The 19,726-nt window shown below is 35.2% G+C and overlaps 5 protein-coding genes and 1 pseudogene across 6 annotated transcripts; 4 read left to right on the forward strand and 2 right to left on the reverse strand.

Moving 5' to 3' along the window:
- Positions 1-39: 39 nt before the first annotated feature.
- Positions 40-3,444, reverse strand: LOC104734690 (protein EMSY-LIKE 2). Its single transcript, XM_010454317.3, has 10 exons — positions 3,034-3,444; positions 2,663-2,818; positions 2,444-2,553; positions 2,264-2,354; positions 2,008-2,166; positions 1,341-1,409; positions 925-1,152; positions 778-846; positions 626-689; positions 40-380 (listed from the first exon to the last, which is right to left on the reverse strand). The coding sequence occupies exons 2-10, from the start codon at positions 2,768-2,770 to the stop codon at positions 337-339; spliced, it is 942 nt and encodes a 313-aa protein (XP_010452619.1). The 5' UTR covers positions 2,771-2,818; positions 3,034-3,444; the 3' UTR covers positions 40-336.
- A 416-nt stretch (positions 3,445-3,860) lies between these two features.
- On the reverse strand, positions 3,861-4,968 carry LOC104734691 (uncharacterized). Its single transcript, XM_010454318.3, has one exon. It carries the CDS (start codon positions 4,883-4,885, stop codon positions 4,250-4,252), a length of 636 nt encoding a protein of 211 aa, XP_010452620.1. The 5' UTR covers positions 4,886-4,968; the 3' UTR covers positions 3,861-4,249.
- A 4,639-nt stretch (positions 4,969-9,607) lies between these two features.
- LOC104734692 (myb family transcription factor PHL5) lies at positions 9,608-12,612 on the forward strand. Its single transcript, XM_087480170.1, has 7 exons — positions 9,608-10,368; positions 10,484-10,706; positions 11,145-11,221; positions 11,311-11,350; positions 11,484-11,538; positions 11,755-11,824; positions 11,980-12,612. Exons 1-7 carry the CDS (start codon positions 9,946-9,948, stop codon positions 12,217-12,219), a joined length of 1,128 nt encoding a protein of 375 aa, XP_087336296.1. The 5' UTR covers positions 9,608-9,945; the 3' UTR covers positions 12,220-12,612.
- Positions 12,613-13,778: 1,166 nt separating this feature from the next.
- On the forward strand, positions 13,779-15,434 carry LOC147929136 (myb family transcription factor PHL5-like; annotated as a pseudogene).
- Positions 15,435-15,604: 170 nt separating this feature from the next.
- On the forward strand, positions 15,605-17,627 carry LOC109128436 (transcription termination factor MTEF18, mitochondrial-like). The gene has a single exon (XM_019234723.2). The coding sequence runs from the start codon at positions 15,756-15,758 to the stop codon at positions 17,508-17,510; it is 1,755 nt and encodes a 584-aa protein (XP_019090268.1). The 5' UTR covers positions 15,605-15,755; the 3' UTR covers positions 17,511-17,627.
- Positions 17,628-17,655: 28 nt separating this feature from the next.
- LOC104734694 (transcription termination factor MTEF18, mitochondrial) lies at positions 17,656-19,697 on the forward strand. 2 transcript variants are annotated; one of them, XM_087482128.1, is made up of 2 exons: positions 17,656-17,750; positions 17,833-19,697. In XM_087482128.1, exon 2 carries the CDS (start codon positions 17,931-17,933, stop codon positions 19,482-19,484), a length of 1,554 nt encoding a protein of 517 aa, XP_087338254.1. In that variant the 5' UTR covers positions 17,656-17,750; positions 17,833-17,930; the 3' UTR covers positions 19,485-19,697. The 2 variants fall into 2 exon arrangements, with proteins under 2 accessions (XP_087338254.1, XP_019090351.2); XM_019234806.2 differs by having other exon boundaries at positions 17,680-19,697.
- Positions 19,698-19,726: the final 29 nt, after the last annotated feature.

Here is a 19,726-nt window from a genome sequence, read left to right on the forward strand (position 1 = left end):
GTAAAAATTATACTTAGTACTAGTAAGTGTGCGACTTGATTACCAGCTGACAAAATCTTATGTTTTCAAAAAGGGGTGGAAAAAATATCGTTAATAGTCTCTTTACATACAAAATTCCTAGGTATTATTTTTCATACATTCTGAAACACACAACCTAGAAGAATACTAATGATGTTCATCAAGTGGATCAGATGAACAAAATCTTTTTGCAGGGATCCCGCAAAGCAAAGCAGAAGAAGAAGAAGAAGAAGAAGAAGAAGAAGAAGAAAAAAGAAATATTGCAGGTCATTTTTTTCCTAAGATTGATGATGGTGAATCTCTTTCTTTATCCCACTGTCATCCAAGCATTGTAAGCTCATGCGAATACGGTTCTTCTCCATCTGATTCATCAGCAACCACACAAAAACCATGATAATTAATAACATTATTGGTCTTTCAATGATCCAGATAATGAGTCAATCCACAGGCTTGTCAAATTATGTTGTTGTTAGTGATCTTTAGTACATGACTTGTCTGACAACAATGTGATTTGGATGAGTAAAAAAACATTTTCAGGATGGGAAAATGATATGAAGATGCATCATAAAACATAGAATAAACAAAGGCCTCTGTTGATATATATTACCGCTTTCGTAATCAGAAGCATCCGCAAGCCTTGCAATGGCAGCAATAAGAGCCTGTTCATGTTCCTGCATCACCCAATAACAACACTAAGTTTCACTTAACTGTTTCTTTCAAATCGATATCTCATCACAAAGTTCTTATCATATCTCTCACCTTGAGTAGTTTCTTGGCCTTATCAAGCTCATGCGGATTAGGAAGGTTGGAATCAAAAACTCTCTCGACCTAACCGGAGGAAAGATTTCAACATCAAAAACCCTTTAGCCTAAAGAGAAACACAAATGCAGAGATAGAGATACGTACCTCTTTCACAAGTGAGTCTGTGTTGAACAATTCAATCTCATCCATAAACTTCCTCCCACCACCGTTTTCTGTTGCTAAATGTTCTCTTCTTGGCTGAATTCTTGGACCTCTCCCTCTACCACCATGACTTAAGGTTGCTCGACTCCCACGGGTTGTTCCACCGCCATGCCGTACATTTAGAGTTACACCATTCTCCTCTCCGTCCCATTTTATATCTTCCGGTGGAATCTGCAATTATATAAACTAACTTACTTCAGGTTCTGCTGAAAATGGTATCATACTAGATGGATACACTTTCGAAAATGTTTCCCACGTCTAATGAACACTACCTCCAAAAACGAGTGTATCTTTACCCAAAAGACATTCGTGGCAGCATTTTCAAGAAACACTTAATAACAAAAACTCGTAAAGATTACCTCCTTAAGATCAACCCATTCCCATGTCTCATTCGCTGTGTTTATATCATATACCAACGCATGTCGACCCTGTGAGAAAACAATGCGTGCATCAGTTACAATATACTTAAGCTATGTTCAATGTTAAATACCGTTCCAAACTTCTAGATATTTCAAAGTCTAGTATAGTTTTCAACCTCTCACGTAGATAGTATTCAAATTAGTAAACACTTCATTTCACCAAGAACTACACTATCGATAGACTTGATTCACAAGAGAAGTCTTTTGACCAATGCCTAAACCATGACCCTAGACCAATACAGAGCACTCCAGCAAATCTTACCTAAACTCCCTTTAATTTATTAGCTCTCCATCTACGCTACTCAACTATAGTTGCTGAGCTGTCAAACCATCAACTAAAAACCACCTAGAATAATTGCAATGCTCTTGCACTAGACTAACTCTGAACCAAACTGGTAAAATATTGATCAGGGCCTTGGTGTCAGATATAAAAGCTATTAACAAGGGGCACAATTAGTTAACTATAAGTTTGGAAATCGAGGATTTTCACGTTTGAAGTGCAGGAGACACCTCGAAACATATACAGTTATACTGTCAAACATATGCCTAGATGTTTTTCGAATTTCTGATACAATCTAAATAAAAAGGTCTCAGCCATAAGAGTTACCTCATCTGCATTGTATTGTGTAACTACTGCTTCATAGAAGCTGTTGTCTTCAGGCCATTTTGTCCACACTTTTCTTCCAATAAGAGCTTCAGCAGGTTCGTTTGCTGTTACTACACGGTTACTGATTATCCTGTTCCTAGTAGAACCAATCGACGGATACTGCATGTTTATCACAAATGATATGGTCAATAAATAACACAAAACTATATACAAATACAGATATCCTCTGACGATAGATTAAAACGAGAAGTCTTACGGATTGGAACGTCTTCTGTTTCTTCCGAGAAGCTGAAAAAGTCGGACTAGGAACAACAGCGAGGGACTGTTTATTTCCCTTTCTCGAATCACTGTCATAACATCATATTAAGTACAAGATACAGCAGAACCTCATGTTAACATTAGCTTTATTGTCACAACAAAAGGTCAGACTACTTACTTAATTCTTTCGATGATATCGTCATTTTGGACATTGTTCAACATCTCTCGGTGTTCATCATCAGATACCCTCAATTCTTTACGTAGACTTGTCATCATGCTTGCTTTCTCCTAAAGAAATTGGAGATCATAACAAGCCAAAATCTTTTGTTCAATATGACAGTAGAGTTTAATAATAATAACCTTTATTCAAGACAAAAGGAAGAAAGAGGACTTTTACCCAAGAGAGAGTATCAGCCTGAGCTTTCAAAGCCCTTAAGACAGCATAATAAGCTTCCTGCTCAAGAACATGAATCTGCGCTTCCATATCAATGTGTAGACCTACCATACACTTTTACATTCAGATGAAACTACCCCCTTTTCTTCAAACCTTCTTCTGAAAAATGTATAAGATACTAAAATTCAGATAAATTCAATCAGAAAATGTATAGACTCACTGGAGTCAGTGCAAAACACTAAAATTCTTAAAACCCTAACAAAAAGAAAATTTTGAATCAAACCCTAGAACTGTTGGATCTGTCAATGAACAAAAGCATAATGTCTTAAATCGCTCAAACCAAATTACGAAAACAGAGGAAATAAAAAACATACCGCTGTATTCAGAATCCTTCCGTAAAAGCGAAATCTTTAACACAGAAACCCTAGTTAATCGAAGAGGAAAATATTGAATCCCAACGGAGAGACGCAATAAAGGGTCGATGAGATCCGACTGTGCGAGTGATGAACGGATAAAATTCGTTGGGAATTCGAGAAATTGACAAAAAGAAACAATTTTTTTGTTTTTAATTGGCTATAGGAAGCGACAAAGATTGATCTTTAGAAAGCGCAAGTGTATGTAGTTAGTGCTTTTAGTTGGCGGAGCACCAGAGCGTGCGATAAAGAGAGAGAGAGAGAGAGAGAAGATCGACGACCGGGGAAGTTCCCAAGTTGGAGGAGAGAGAAACCTTATTAGTTTGGTCGGAACTCTTTAGAAACTCTTCCTTCTAATTCAATTTGAATGACAAGACGACGCGTTTTGTTTCGTTTCTTATTTGGTTGGGCCTATTTGTATGATAATATTGGGCTGTTTGGCCCAAATATTTTATAATTGAAGGATCTCTTAAATATATATATGTCACAGTCGTATCATTTATGAGATCATATGAACCTTAATTGTGTAGCTAAAAAAGATACATATATGTCAATTGAACCTCAACTGGTTCGAAGAAAAGGGGTAGTTATGTAAAGTATATGGTAGGTCTACCGTCTACACATGAGATATCATATGAACCTCAACTGGTAAAGAATTTGGTCCAAATCCATCTTTATAAAAATTATTAGACTCACATCTAAAATTGAAATATTGTTAAGAAAATTATTTTACAAACGTATAAATTACTTATTGTATGTTAAACTGTCTCCATAGAAAACTCAGATAATTAAGTAGAAAAACATTTGAATTGGTCCCTGATAACAACAAAAGAAAACAACAATTTTAGAAGATACTAACAAAAGAACTCAAACCACCCAAAGCCAAAATTATACAAAAATCCATTCCATTCTCATCCTCTCTTTTCCTTTTTGGACTGTCTATTAATTCTAGTCATAAACCACCCACCATCATCATCAGACTGTAACACAACAAACACCACACAATCCATCCTCTATGCTTCCAATACACATTTTTTTAGAAAACTCAAATCATGTTAAGAAATTCAAAAGAAAGAAGGAAAAGGTGAAAATTACATTCATTAAAAGAAATTAAAGAAACGAATGGCCCCCATCATCATCATCATCATCATCATCATCATCATCATCATCATCATTATCAACTGCTTCTGTTCAGCATTTCGTGGGATCTCCTATACGAATCAACCTTCTCCAACATGAACTTCTCATGAGAATTTGCTATAAACATATCAGCCAATTTATCAATCTCATTCATCATCATCATCTCTTTTCCTTCTTCTTTGTCGTCTTTAACCTTAGCTTCTAGCTGTCTTAGATAGCTAGTAAGCTGAGATGGTTCTTGAACATCATCATCATCACGAACATCCATTGATTCATTGGAATAAATTGACTCCCAAGTAGAGTCATATTGGAGATGAGCCAAGTAGAGCTCTTGAGGGAGACGTACTGGCGCAGAGACGGGCACTACGTGAGAGGAGCAAAAGTTGTAGTGAAGTCTGAAGGAGCCGAACAAAATATTGTTCTTTTGTTTCTTGGAGGCTCTTTTTGGACAGAGCAAAGAAGACACTGACAAGAGATTGTATTGCTTCTTCTTCAAGACTCTAGCAAGAATGGATGAAGCTCTAGAGATATCACGGATTAGTCGACAAACATGAGAAAGGATGAGAGTTTGGATTAAGGATTTGAGTTTCATGGAGGCTGAGGTTGGTGAAGATGAATATGAACATTGAGAAGAAGAAGACATAGAAGATGTTGATTTGAGTGGCAGTGCCATTCTCTCTCTCACTCTTTCTCGTTAGATAATCTTTGGTTACCAAAGGGCTTTAATACTCTTTAGTTGAATTGTACTAAAGGTTATGAAAGCATGTGGAATTACTTAAAGACCCTGCTACTTTGGGACAATTTAAAGGGATGCCACTCTACTCTACTTTGGAGATTTTAATTGTGGTCTGGTCGGGATAGTGTGAGCCCACTTAATCTGACATGTTTGCCGAATATTTGGAACATCACAGATTTGAAAGTGAGTAGAAGTGACTTTAGATTCAAGTAACTAATATTACTTGTCTGACACTGACACTGATCCTTGTTTCTGTACTGTCTTTATTTCAACAACAATTGTCACATCTTTGCAAATTTCTATTCTGCCAATCCTGAGCTAAAATGTATAATCGAGGTTAAGTGGATGACCAAAAGTATAACACTTATTAGTCTGTAATATCGAGTAACAACCCTCACTACTTTACTATAGAATCAAAATGAGTAAAATAAAGGTGGATGACGAATCTTAGACCACATGAAATTTTGTTGAACACTTTTATGTCTAAAAACAAATCCCTAGGATCCCCATATGATCCACATAACCCCGCTTCCTATATTTCAAACTATGTAAATTCCTTATTTCTAAATTAAGTTTAGTGAACTTTTTTTTTGTGTGGTTTTAGATGTTAATTCCGATTACTTTTGCAGAGACCCTCTGAACCCGGGTTGGAATTATATTTATTTTGACTAGATATTAAAAAAAAACAACATAAATTCCAATTAGCTGTACCTATAATCATTTGAATTGAAGACCTAATATACGTGTCGATATAAACTTAGAGTTATATATTACATTGCGTATGTTGCCAAAGTTATAATTCTACATAACGAAATTTGTATGCACCATGTCCCCCAACAAAGCGGAAGCGGAGAAGCATCTGACTAGACTAAGATAGAAAGCACTTCAACTGCGTTTCATGGTTTAAAAAAGGCAATTACGATATGTACGTTTTGCGGTGACACGACTTTTGATAGTCAGAGAAGAAAAAGGAACTAGTATACTGTATATCCCATCCATCCATCCTGATCCAGCGAGTCCTCGCAGAGTCGCCATCATGGAGACTTTTTGTCGCAAACCAAACGGTGAAGACAAAACCTCTAGTAATATGGGCTTAATTTGTATCTTTTGAGCCCATCATAAGTAAAGGACCAATTCGGCTCTTCTCTAGGGCCTTGAGTCTGGAACTAATTTAAGTACACAGCAAGATATGCTCATAAAATTATATGGTGTGAAGGACATCATGGACATGTAATAGAAAAGGTTTACGTTAATAATATCATACCTATGTCATACCTGAATTTTTAATTTTCATACATCTGTATGTTGTTAATAAACATAAATTATTAAAAATACATATTAGATTTTTTTTTTTTTTTGAGATTTATGATATGGTTTGTTCATATGTGGAGATTCGGAGCGTAATGTTAAAATATTTTTATAAGGTTAATAGGGTATCATAAATTCCGGCTGCAGATCTTAATTCTTTTGTTTAACAGATTTTTTTTTTTGGGGAACTTCAAATGTAAACATAGAGATATAGAAGAAACTTTAAATTAAGGTCAAGTTTCTTCAAATATTGCCCTTAAACAAAATCTACCCAAATTTGTCTCTCCAATCAGAACAAAATTATAAAAATTATCAACAAGGGAATAATTTACGCAAATAAATAAATTTCACCTCGATGTCGAACATTTAAATTTAAAACAAACAAAAAAATACCGAATTTTAAACGATAATATATTTCACATGCCGACACGCGTCAGGGGGCCATCTGTGACTGGCCAAGACGAATATAAAGTCTAATATTAAAAAACGAAATTAAAGAAATATACAAAGTGAAAAAATGAAAGACCTGTCTGAAGAAATGTAATTTTAAAAACAAAAGTGGGAAGTGCAACTTGTAAGAAGAGTATTGGGCAATATTTTAACACGTAGGGAGGAATCTTACAGTTGTTCCACTGTGGCTTTCCATTTTTTTAATTTGAATCATTTAATTAGAGGTCCACCTTGTGTTGTGTTATTTTCAATTACCAAACTTTTTTTTCCCTTTTTTTTTTTTTTGTTTGGGGCAACGACTTCGAACTTATTTAAAAGAAAGAAATAAACCATCTAAAGCAATTTTACAACAAGAGAGAGAATACATCAACTCCTCGTAAAATCTACGAACGTGACAAGAAATAAAGATCCCTATTTTGAACCTACACAAGAGTACTATGTTACAGATTATTATTCAAATTATAATAAAAATTGGGTGAATTAGGTAGGTAGCCAAAATTGAAAATATATTTAAGGATATAACATACTAATTCAAAATATTAAGTGAATGACACAAGGGGTAATGAAAACTACTAATTGAAGTGTTGATACTTTGGTGGAAGTGGTGGTGGAGGCTGGCCGGAAGGTGGCGAGAGGTGTGGCCGGAGGTGTGGTCGGAAGTGGTGGCCGGTGGTAGTAGCGAGAGATGGTGGCACGAGGTGGTGGTGGAGGATAATAATAGAAGCTTAATGTTGTCATTATTATATAAAATATGTACTATATCATCTTTTCATTGTTAGTATAGTTATTCAGTTATATTTTTTTGGGTTATCGAATGTAATTCCCCATAAAAATTCATATAAATCTCTCAACTTTGTAAATCTTTCAACCTTGTGATACAACGTCTTCAAACTTAGTGCTTCTTCTTAAGTATTATTTTTTCTCACACAAGCTTTTCAACTTCGAATTAGTTTTTCTTCTAAAAAAACGTCAGTTTCTAGCTTAAATATGAATATGATATTTGCTTTGTTGTTAAACAAAGAAAATTGAGACGTTATGTATCACCAGTGCCTGCTTAACTAGGAAGGCGGGCAGTGCGACCGCCCCAATACATAGATTAAAAAGACATATATATATATAAGAAAATGGGCACCAAAAAAATTTGTAAGTTAAAAGAGCATTAAAAAAGAAAATTTGTAAATTAAAGGAACACAAAAAAATATCTGTAAATTAGAAAGGGCACAAAACAAATATATATAAATAAACCAAAAAAATTCAAAAAAAATTAATAAATTTTTTAATAGATTAAAAGACATTTTTTTTTTGCCCAGAGGCATGTAATATGTTTAAGCCGGCACTCTCTATCAAGTCAAATCAAATTGCTGGTATAGATATCTTTGTTAACGACAACGTCTTCATCTGATAAAACCGTTCATGGGAAAACACCAATCACAAAAATATATACTTAGTATCATATAAGAAAACTAATGCTTGTATGTTGCAAGATGTACAAACAATAGGAACGATATATATTAGATGTTTTCTTAACTACTTTTAAGTAAAACAGACTTAGTTAATGTAGAGTATGGAATGGAATTTGATACTGCCTCTATATTTGTGTGGTCTTACCTATATATAGTTTTTAAATTAATTTTTTGGGTGCGGAATGTGGTTTGCCTCTAAGCAACTTTTGGAAGTGGAATTTGAATCTCTTCAATGAATTTTTTAATTTTATTTTCTTATGAATATAAAAATCTAATTGGCTCAAATAATAAATAATATAATGTCAACAATAATGAACAATTCAGCCAAAACTGAGAAGATGATAACGAAGTTGCATTGAGCCAAACAAACCTTTTTTTTTGTAAGATGGAAAGCTATTTTTATGCATCCTATCCAGAATAATTCGATATGTCTTTTTAGACTACCAAACTCATGGGCGTTTAAAAACGTATGAAATTTATGCGAGAATCCTCATTATAATTTACATTATTATGGAAAGATGCTCATGTAAAATATATTCTCCCATATCTTGGGTAGAACAGAATATAGCTTCTACAAATTTTGATTGGGCACTGAGATATATATATATATATATATATATATCTAAAATATTATTGTTTTTTATATTCAGTGGTTCAAGCTAAGTGTATCCGAAACCTAATCAACCTTTTAATTTTGACAAACGCAAGTTCGTTTTGATTGGAGAGTTATAGATGATTTCGTATAATTGTTACAGGATCAGTAATATTCTTTTATCATAATCTGTATTGTGCTTGTGTTATAATCTACTTCTTATAGTTCTTATGAAAAGAAGCAAAAAAAAAAAAAAGAAAAAGAATTCCAAAACTTTATGAACAAAATTGTTTATATGAGTTGGTCAACCATCTAGCTTTGGATTGATTATCATGTATACCGATCATAAAAACGATATTAAAAATAATAATTAAAAGTGTTATTTTCAATTTGTTGTACCTGCAGGTTTCTCTACAGTTATTTTTATACGATTTGAACTATTCTGATATCGTTTAGTAATTACAAGTTTACATCTTTTTAAAACATATACGTACGGCTCTATCTTATCAATTGGATCCTTAGTTTGAATTAATTATGTTGATCATACCATTTACGTTAGATATATATACAACATATATAGAAAATTACATACATATTCAGATTAAATGATAATACATGTATGCATGGTTGAACAGGATCTGTTATTAGGGTTTTAAAATGAATTAATGGTACTATAATCGATTTCCGTGCGATCTTACTATTTTTGTGATGAAACTCTTTTCTGATGTTTCTACAAATGAAGAAGAATAACGACAAGGTCTATGCAAGTGGAAGTTTAATTAATCTAACTACTTAAAATAGTATTTGTTATTGAAATAAGAATTTTGGACTTTTGCAATTATGGCCATTGGATAATTAAAAATTGCGCACTCCTATCCATTTTGAGAATAATCAAAAGAAAAGGCGTTGGCCTTATATCAATAATCATCCCTCTTGCACCTGAAGACTTTGGAGAATGTAGAGAGATTCCTGAAAACCCAAAAACCAAAACCCTTTAGATTTCATCTCGATTATTATTCTAGCGATTTTTTTTCTTTTTTTTGTTCAATCAAATCCTTTTATTTTTTTCATTCAACTTATAACTTTTTTATTTTTCGTCCGCTCAATATATCATTGAACGTACAACAAGATCATATGTTTCTGATGCAAAACTGGCTAATTGTGTCTCTCTTGTTTCTTCTTTGATGGAAAATATCAACTTTGAATTCTCAAACGCTTCACAAGGAAGCCAGCTACAGTCGCAGCCGCAACCGCCTCAGCCGTTTAATTTACAAAACTTGAATAATATGATTCAATACAATCAACCATCATCTCCATGGACTACCGAAACCTTCTCGGGTTTTCCTCCATACGATTGCTCGGCCAATCAATCTTTCCCCTTACAATGTTCATCTTCGAAGCCCTACCCTTCCTCGTTTCATCCGTACCATCATCAATCTTCGGATCATACATCATTAGAACATACCGTATCGATGGTTCCTATGCTGCCTCTTCCGGATCAATATATGAAGCCATTATATCAAAGATCATGCGCGAACGATTTCGCTGCAGCAAATGCTTCATCAGCCTCATACTCGCTTTCTTTTGAAGCAAGTCAAGATCCACAAGTATGCTCAAAAAAAGCCCTTTATTTTATTTTTTTCTTTTTCTTATATATATATATATATATATTTAACAATGATGATCCGATCTTACTTGATGGTTTTAAAATGTTCTCCACAGGAACTATGCAGGAGGACCTATAGTAATTCTAATGTAACACATCTTAATTTCTCATCATCGCATCAACCTAAACAAACTCATCCAAAATTTCCTTCTCATACTTCATTCTCAAGCCATGGAGGGTCGGTGGCTCCTAACTGTGTGAACAAGACACGAATAAGATGGACTCAAGATCTTCATGAGAAGTTTGTAGAGTGCGTTAATCGCCTTGGTGGTGCTGATGGTAAGTCTCACAACCATTTAATTTTATTGAGCTAGTCGCTTTTGTTTAGCATAAAGTCATATTAGCTAGTGCATATGCTACAAGAGGGGGACCAATTTAACTTGCTATACTCTTCGGTCTGAAGAAGTTACTAAAACCTAGAGCTTTCTTGGTAATTACCCAATAGAAGTTCTATTTAACATGCATACGAATCGTGAACGGTCATGTATAGCCATAGGATGGATAGATATCAAAAGTGATCTAATGAAGTTATAACGCTCACATACAAGTATATAACACTATGTGCATGTGGATTAAAAAGTGTCTCCTTTTCTTGCATTATTTGGATAAAATGTATACATCTTTCAATAAAAGTATTACATAATCGTTTCAAGGATAAAAGTGTCCTTGTTTCTTTGGTGGGTCACTAAAATGTGTAAGTGGTGGAAAACTATGCAGAGGCAACGCCCAAGGCGATATTGAAGCTGATGGATTCTGATGGACTCACAATATTTCATGTTAAAAGCCACTTACAGGTTAATTACGGTTACTTCTTCTATAGTTTCTATCTCCCTTTTTCCAATTTTTGTTTTTTGTTAAATAGTTTTTGGCTTTTAAATTTCAGAAGTATAGGATTGCTAAATACATGCCTGAGTCTCTAGAAGGTATACTAATTAATTTCTGCACTATTTTTTCTATTACATTGGGGATAAAAATAAATTGATAAGTTGAAATAATACAAAATCGAAAGAGTTTTACGTTATTTTTTTGTGTGAAGTAAAGAGTTTTATGTTGCAGGCAAGTTTGAGAAGAGAGCTTGTGGTAAAGAGCTGTCTCAGCTTGACACAAAAACGTACGTTTCTCTTTTTTTTTTTCTTGTGCCAAAAGGCCCAAAACTAATATTTTATTTACTCCTAATTAGCCCTCTATATATTTTTCCTCCACAAAAATCCAAAGTTAATGACCAAATGGCTTAGCGTAGCAATAGCAACACGATTCGATTAACCTTATTCGAAGATAATAAATAATGACTTGTTAATGATTTTTTTTAATAATGTTGTGGAGGCAGTGGAGTACAGATTAAAGAGGCACTCCAGCTTCAACTAGATGTTCAGAGGCATCTTCATGAACAACTAGAGGTAAGTCATGTAACTATACATCTTACTATATGAGATATAGATAAGACTCTTTTTATAGTTTTAGGGAACTATTTTCTGATAATTATCTATCTACATAGATATACCTGTTCTTTAATACCACACTCATCTTGATTCATGTACGTTTCATTCTTTAGATTCAACGAAACCTACAACTAAGAATCGAAGAACAAGGGAAACAGTTGAAAATAATGATGGAACAACAACAAAAAACAAAAGAGAGTCTAATGAAGACACCCGAAGCTGAAGCATCATTGTCTCTTCCCGCTTCCGATCACACTCCTGATCCTCCGCCACCTTTCTTGGTACAAGACAACACAGAATCCCTGATGCTAACAAGTTATGGAGACAATCAACTCCAGTCAAAGATTAGTTGAAAAAAAAAATGAGAGATATTGGCTACATAGAAAAGGGCCTAAAGCATGTTTCTACTCTATTCAAAATGGTATAAAGTCATAAGAGTCGCGACAAGAGAATGTCCAAAGTGCTACACACACTAACACTTGGGAAAAGAATCAGGTACTAAATGTGTGCAAGTGGTGTGTGATGGGGTCTCATTAGTCAATAGAGTAATAGATGTGTGAGATTATTCTTAATTAACTATATTTTGCGTTATAAACTCACACGAAGAGAGATGGCTTCTTAAATTAGTAACGCTACTTTTTAAAAATTGTGCACGAGGAACCCCACCTTTTTCTCCTTTTACTTTCTTAGTCATTTCTACTTTGAATATTCAGTTTCTTTATATATATTTGTCTTCTTCTCTGAAAGTTTGGTGATGTTTACGAAAAGTAATCGGCCTGTAACTCTCTAATATGCTTTTCAAGAATCAAGATTAAGGTACGGTATAAAAAACTTTTGCATGGAAGTGATGAATGAGTCAGTCAAATGATCATATACGTATAGAGACGCGAGTATACGAAATGAATTAGGTTGGATACTTGGATACCAAAAAAGTGATATTCGATTTGGTCACCGATTGTGAAGTGATTTCATGATTTTCATTTAGCCCTCGGCTCCAACGTCACATCAAACTGTTTTGACCACTCTTTCATTGAGTTAGTAATAAGCGGTTTAATGTCCCAATCGCATTCGATTCCCATATTGTGTTGGTTAAGAAACTCTAAATATAGTGGGCTTGATGATGGGCTATAATATTTGTGATATTTCTCTTTCTGCAACAATATTTGTTCTTATTTTGTGTATTTGAATTTAAATTAAACTTGAATTCGGCTAAAATTAGGGTTTTACTTCGAAGTTAGGATCGAGAGATTTCTCTTCGTTCGTTTACCCGATCAATAAATTTAGTGGTTTGTCAGATAATTCATCAATACCCGGTCGGTTATCTCGTCGGTTTATTAAATTGATTCGGTTATAGTCAAGTTACAACTTGGTTGGGCTGGTCTGGTTAAAGCCCAAACTCTTTAACTTTTGTTCAAACCATGTCCACTAAAATTATAAATTTAAGTTAATGGGCTACTTATGCTAGGTTATTTAATTGAAAATTGAAGTTGTTTTTATGATAGTTTCGAATGTCTTTAGTCTTTTTTTTTGTTGTTGTATTATTTTATGAGAAGTGACTGAACACATGCATGGACAAAAGAGTGAAAGAATGTTGTTATATGGAAGTTTCACCATTTATGTGTCACAATGTCGTCATTCAATAAAATCATATTATCTTATATGTCCTGTCAATTATTTTAACTCGTAAATAATTTCGCGGCTAAGCTTCTTTATATATTCTATTTTACTTCATCTGAAGATTATTATTTTTCCTTCATAACATGCAGGGTCTTTAATCGTTTTTAGAAAAAAGTCAATTCTTAATACCGATAAAGACAAAACACATCTTGGATCCAACATTTGTTATATGATTTTTGTATTATACTGAAAGGGGTTCACCATTTTTTTTTAAAAAAGAAGAAGTTGAGAGCGAATGAAATTTGGAAGAAGACAAGCATCGGATAGTGATTCCTCGTATAAGAGCTGCAGTGAACATAATATTCATTGCTGCAAATGCTACGATATCTCCCAACTTTTTTCAACCGATACCAAAGCCACTTCGTTTTCAAAGCAATCTTTGGACTGTGTGGAAACACAATTTTCAGCGGTATGCAATTTCTCTTTTTCTCTTTTTTTTTTTTTTTTTTTTTTAAATTACCACAAGACAAATATCTTGGATGAATCTATTCTAGTTATTATATATCTTGGATGAATTTTTCCTCGAATAACACTTGTTAATGTAGTTATGGGTATTAAACCCATATTTCCTTTCACGTCGGGGCTAGAATAGGTTATTATTAATTGTTTCGTTGTTACATAATGAGTTGATGGTAGAGAAGCAAAGTACAAATGAATTTGTACGTATAGATAGAGAATGAGGTTATATATAATCTAAGTTCATGGTCTCATCAGGAACAGCCATCAACAAGCTCGTCAGGTTGTGAATCCGCTGCCTCTGAGTTAGCAAGCTCATCTTCCACTAAAACAAGGATCAACTGGACAATAGATCTTCACGACAAGTTTGTACAGTGTGTGAATCACCTAGGTGGCCCCATGAGTATGACCTCTTCATCTATTTGTATGTGTGTGGATTAATTTCGTTAATGAATAAAGCAACGAAAACATGACAATTTACCTTTTTATCTCCCAATTGATTCTTAATCTCGTAGAAGCGACGCCAAAAGAGATCTTAAAGCTTATGAAAACACATAAATTAACAATCTACCATGTCAAGAGTCATCTTCAGGTTACCACATCATTTTCCATTTTAGATTATGATCTACATATATTGATTCTTACCTAAACTCATTTAGTTTGTATTCATGCAAATCAGAATTATCGATCAATGAAACATGTTCAAGATTCCAGACAAGGTAAAAGTCCTATAGGTTTTTTTCTTGATTTTTTGGTATGAACCTATAGGTTTTAAAGGGTTTTATATATGTCTAACTCGCTCATTGACCCAAAGCAAAGCAATACGTTTTCTTTTACCAGTTTTATTTTTGCTGACTTTATTAAATGATATAATCTGCAGAAACAAAACTCAAAGAAAAAGAGATTCATCCGAAGGATTCAAGTATCAAAGAGTTGATGAGATTGCATGATGAAGTAGGACAACATCTCCAAGAACAATTAAAGGTTCTTGTCTTTCATCCTAATTGGCATTTATTGGCACTAACAGTCTAACACTAAGATAGTAGCTAAGATCTCTTCCAATATATGTGGCTATATGGCTATATCCATTTGTCTATCTCGAATCATATCATGAGGTGGAAGAAGTATACCAAAAGTTAATTAACAGTGATTTACTGTTTTGTATGCATGAAACGAAAATGATAGAGGAATGTACATGGTATGATTTGATAGATAGATCATAGACTAACCAAAACAAAAAAAAATAGTCTCCTATTTTCATTTTTATTTTGTTATTACCGGATATGAAAATTATACTTGTTTATGTGTGTGTGTGTATTTTTGTCTGGCAGATGCAGAGAGAATTGTACTTGTTGGTTGAAGAACAAAATAAACAGCTCCACGAGATGATCAATCATCAAAAACGGAAAAACAACTTGTAAAATCTCTTAATTAAGATTTGAATCTATACGTAGATGTAGATAATAAACTGTCTACAGGATAATGGCATGTCTGTAAAATATTAACACACACAAAAAAAATGTTTTTCTTCAAATATTTTTGGGATTTTTCTGTATTGGAAAGAAAGTAGAAAACAAACGCAAACGCAAACGCAAACGCAAACGCGAAAGAAAAAACAAACCCAAACAAAAGTCTCATGCTTTCGTTTCATCTGTCTCCTCCGGCGATTTGAGAGGCTCCAAGAGACGAATCAGACCAAACCCCGTCAAAGATTCATAGATAAAACCTTTCTTCGATTTGCTCACAAATCTAGCCAATGAAACTCACCCGAAACCCTAGTGGATTCGCGTCTCTTATCAAGTGGGTATCACAAATCTCTCAAGAAACCCACTTTAAACCCCTGTTTCCCGGAACTGGGTTCTTCCTCCGTCATACCCAAAACCCTAGATCCTTCGCCACCGTTAACAAAGTCTCCAGCGAGAAATCGAGTGTGAGGAAAACCCAAAACGGGCTTCGAATCACTCCCACTATTCGTAAATTGGCTGAGGAAGCAATGTTGGATTACTTTTATTCCACTAGGGGTTTACAGTACATGGTCGCTGAGAGTATGAGCAAGAACAGTCCTCTTTTTATTGATAACCTTTTGAAGAAGGTGGACTGTGTTACCCCTTCTGATATTAACCAATCTATCACTAAGTATCTACGGTTTCACCCTGTCAATGAGTTTGAGCCTTTCCTTGAGAGTTCAGGTCTGATGCCCTCGGAGTATAATCATCTTGTTCCTTCTGGTAAGGTCTTCTTGGATGAAGAAGGTTTTTTGCTAGAGAATCATCATGTTTTGTGTTATAGTGGAGTTGACCCTAACAAGATTGGGATGATTTTCAAAGAAGCTAGGGAGGTTTTTGGGTATGAGACTGGGGTTTTAGCTTCCAAGATTAAGGCTTATGAGGATTTGGGGTTTAGTAGGTTTTTCCTGTCGAAGCTTGTCGTTTGTAGCCCGAGGATTCTGGTTGGGAATATGAATCTTGAACTGGTTAAGGTCTTAGAGACGCTGAAAGCTATGGGGTTTGACTCTGATTGGGTGATGGAGAACCTGTCAGAGGAAGCACCTTGTGATTGGAGCTCTGTGTATCGTGTTCTAAGCTTGCTTAGAGGTATCTGTTTTGATGAGGATGAGCTATGTGGGTTGATCAGGAAGTGTCCAAGACTGATTTTTGAGAATTCAGGCAAATGGACTGTGGTTCTAGTTGGGTTTGAAACAAAGCTTGGGTCATCTAGAAGTGAACTATCTTCGTTGTTTCAGAAGTTCCAGCAGATTCAAGTAGAGAACTGTGTTTCGAATCTAAGGAACTGCTTCTTGTTCCTGCAAGAGATTGAGATGGAAGATGATGAGATTCATAAGGTGTTCCGTTCTCACTCCTGGTGGCTTGGCTCATGTAGGTTAAAGAAAACTAGTACCTTGCTTGTAAATTTGAAGACTGGGAAAGCCCGTTTGTGTCAGGTCATTCAAGAAAACCCAGAGGAGATGAAAAAATGGACAATGGGGTCAAAAATCAAACCGCTACCAGCTACCGAAGAAAGAACAGAGTCGAAATCAATGAAGACTCAGTTTTTGTGTTACCTCGGGTACAAGGAAAACTCACAGGAAATGGAGAAAGCACTCGAGAGGTTCTGCGGCAGAGGATCTGAACTCCGAGAGAGATTCAATGTACTTGTGAGTTTGGGTTTCAAAGTGAAAGACGCCAAAGAAATGGTGAAAGCATCTCCTAAAATCCTCTCACAAGCATCTGATGTCCTGGAATCAAAGGTGCACTACCTTGTTAAAGAATTAGGTTATCCGCTTTCGACTTTGGTTGATTTCCCTTCATGTTTAAAGTTCACTCTTCAACGGATGAAGCTCAGATTTGCCATGTTCTCTTGGCTTCAAGCTCGAGGCAAAGTTGGTCCTAAGATCAAAGTTAGTACTATGCTCGCTTGCTCTGACAAAATTTTCGTCAGTTTCTTCGTAAACCGTCACCCCGATGGGTCTAAACATTTGGAAGACTTGAAGAAGCTGCATCCTTTGAGTTGAACAAACTAATTCCTTACTATGTTTTGTAGCATTACACCTTAATCAAATCTTGTATCCAATTTTTTTTGTTGTAGTTGTTACTCTTCTTCTAATGATAAAAATTTTAAATTATTTAAATAATATAATTTTTTTTTAATTGTCAAATAGTCTCGTCTTCTTCTTCTTACTGAACATAGCTATAACTTCGGCTTAGACATATCTAACTCCGGTGTTACATATATTCATGTGTCTGAGTAACAGGTAATGTCTCTTATACGAAACCCTAGATTCACTAGCCTTCTCAATTGGGTATCACAAGCTATTATTAAACCCCGAGTTTCAGGAAACCCTAGATCTTTCGGCACCCAGAGAACAACACTAGTCGATGCTGAGCTTTGCGGAGAGAAGTGGGGAGTTAGAAATCGAAACGAGATTCGTAGAATGGCACAGGTTGCGATGTTTGATTACTTTTACCAAACGAGGGGTTTGCAGTTTCTGGTAGCTGAGAGTATGAGTAAGAATGCTCCTGTGTTTAATGATAATCTATTGAGGAAGCTAGATGGTTGTGATGTTGATGATGATGATGATGATGAGATAGTTCGATCCATTACAAGGTTTCTATTGTTTCATCCTGTAAACGAGTTTGAGCCGTTTTTAGAGAGTTTAGGTTTGAAGCCGTCAGAGTTTAGTCATTTGGTTCCTTGTGATAAGATGTTCTTGAATGAAGATGCTTTTCTTCTGGAGAATTATCATGTCTTTTGGAACTATGGAATTGGTAGGGAGAAGATGGGGAAGATCTTTAAGGAAGCTAGGGAAGTTTTTGGGTATGAAACTGGGGTTTTAGCTTCCAAGATTAAGGCTTATGAGGAGGATTTGGGGTTTAGTAGGTTGTTTCTGTCGAAACTTATTGTTTGTAGTCCTAGTATCTTGATTGGGAATATGAATGTTGAACTGGCTAAGGTTATGGAGATGCTGAAAGCTATTGGTTTTGGTGTTTATTGGGTAACAGAGAACTTGTCGGAGGAGGTGTCTTATGATTGGAGTTGTATGCATAGGTGTCTAAGTTTTCTTAGAGATATCTGTGTCGATGAGAATGAGCTGCGTGAGTTAATCAGGAAGCGGCCAAGCCTGATTTTTGAGGATTCAGGGGAGTGGACTGTGATTCTAGCTGGGTTTGAAACAAAACTAGGGTCATCACGAAGTGAACTCTGTTCCTTGTTTCAGAAACTCCCTCAGAGCCAGAGTTTAGGAAAATGTTTAATGAATCTAAGGCATTGCTTCTTGTTCCTGCAAGATATTGAGATGGAGGCTGATGAGATTAGCAGGATCTTCCGTTTGCACTCTTCGTGGCTTGGTGTAACTCGTTTGAAGCAAACCAGTACCTTACTTCTTAATTTGAAAGGTGGGAAGAGGCGGCTTTGTCAAGTCATTCAAGAAAATCCTGAAGAGATGAAAAAATGGATTATGGGGTTAAGAGTCCAGCCGTTACCAGCTACTAGCTGCAAGGTAGACTCAAAGTCGAAAAAGATGAAGACCCAGTTCTTGTTAGAACTCGGATACAAAGAAAACTCAGAGGACATGGAGAGAGCACACAAGAGTTTCCGTGGCAAAGGATCTGAACTCCGTGAGAGATTTAATGTCCTTGTGAGTTTGGGTTTTACTGAGGAAGTTGTCAAAGATATGGTGAAAGCATGTCCTAGCATCCTCACTCAGGCAAGTGATATCATAGAATCAAAGGTTAACTACCTTGTAAACGAATTAGGTTATCCGCTTTCGACTTTGGTCACTTTCCCAACATGTCTCAAGTACACTCTTCAGCGGATGAAGCTTCGATATGCAATGTTCTCTTGGCTTCAAGCTCGAGGGAAAGCAGACCCAAAGCTTGCACTGAGTACTATACTTGTCTGCTCGGACAAGTTCTTTGACACTAGATTTGTAAACCGTCACCCTGGTGGGCCTAAGCATTTGGAAGACCTGAAGAAACTGCTTCTGTGAGAGTAGAGAACAAGAATGCATCAAGATATTATTTAGTATTGACCACAGCGATTCAAATTAGCCTCAAACATACATCAAGCAATTCGATTTTTGTATTCTAGTTAGATCACAATCAGTCTAATTAAACACAAATTTTTGTGGAACATTTAACTTCAGTTTTGTGTTATTCCCCCATGAGCAGATTGCTATGTACATGCTTTACAAGTTCTTTCATCTTAAAGTTTGAGAAAAAATAATAATAA

This window comes from Camelina sativa, chromosome 13 (genome assembly GCF_030686135.1).
Source record: "Camelina sativa cultivar CO46 ecotype springtype chromosome 13, ASM3068613v1".
NCBI classification, from domain to species: domain Eukaryota; kingdom Viridiplantae; phylum Streptophyta; class Magnoliopsida; order Brassicales; family Brassicaceae; genus Camelina; species Camelina sativa.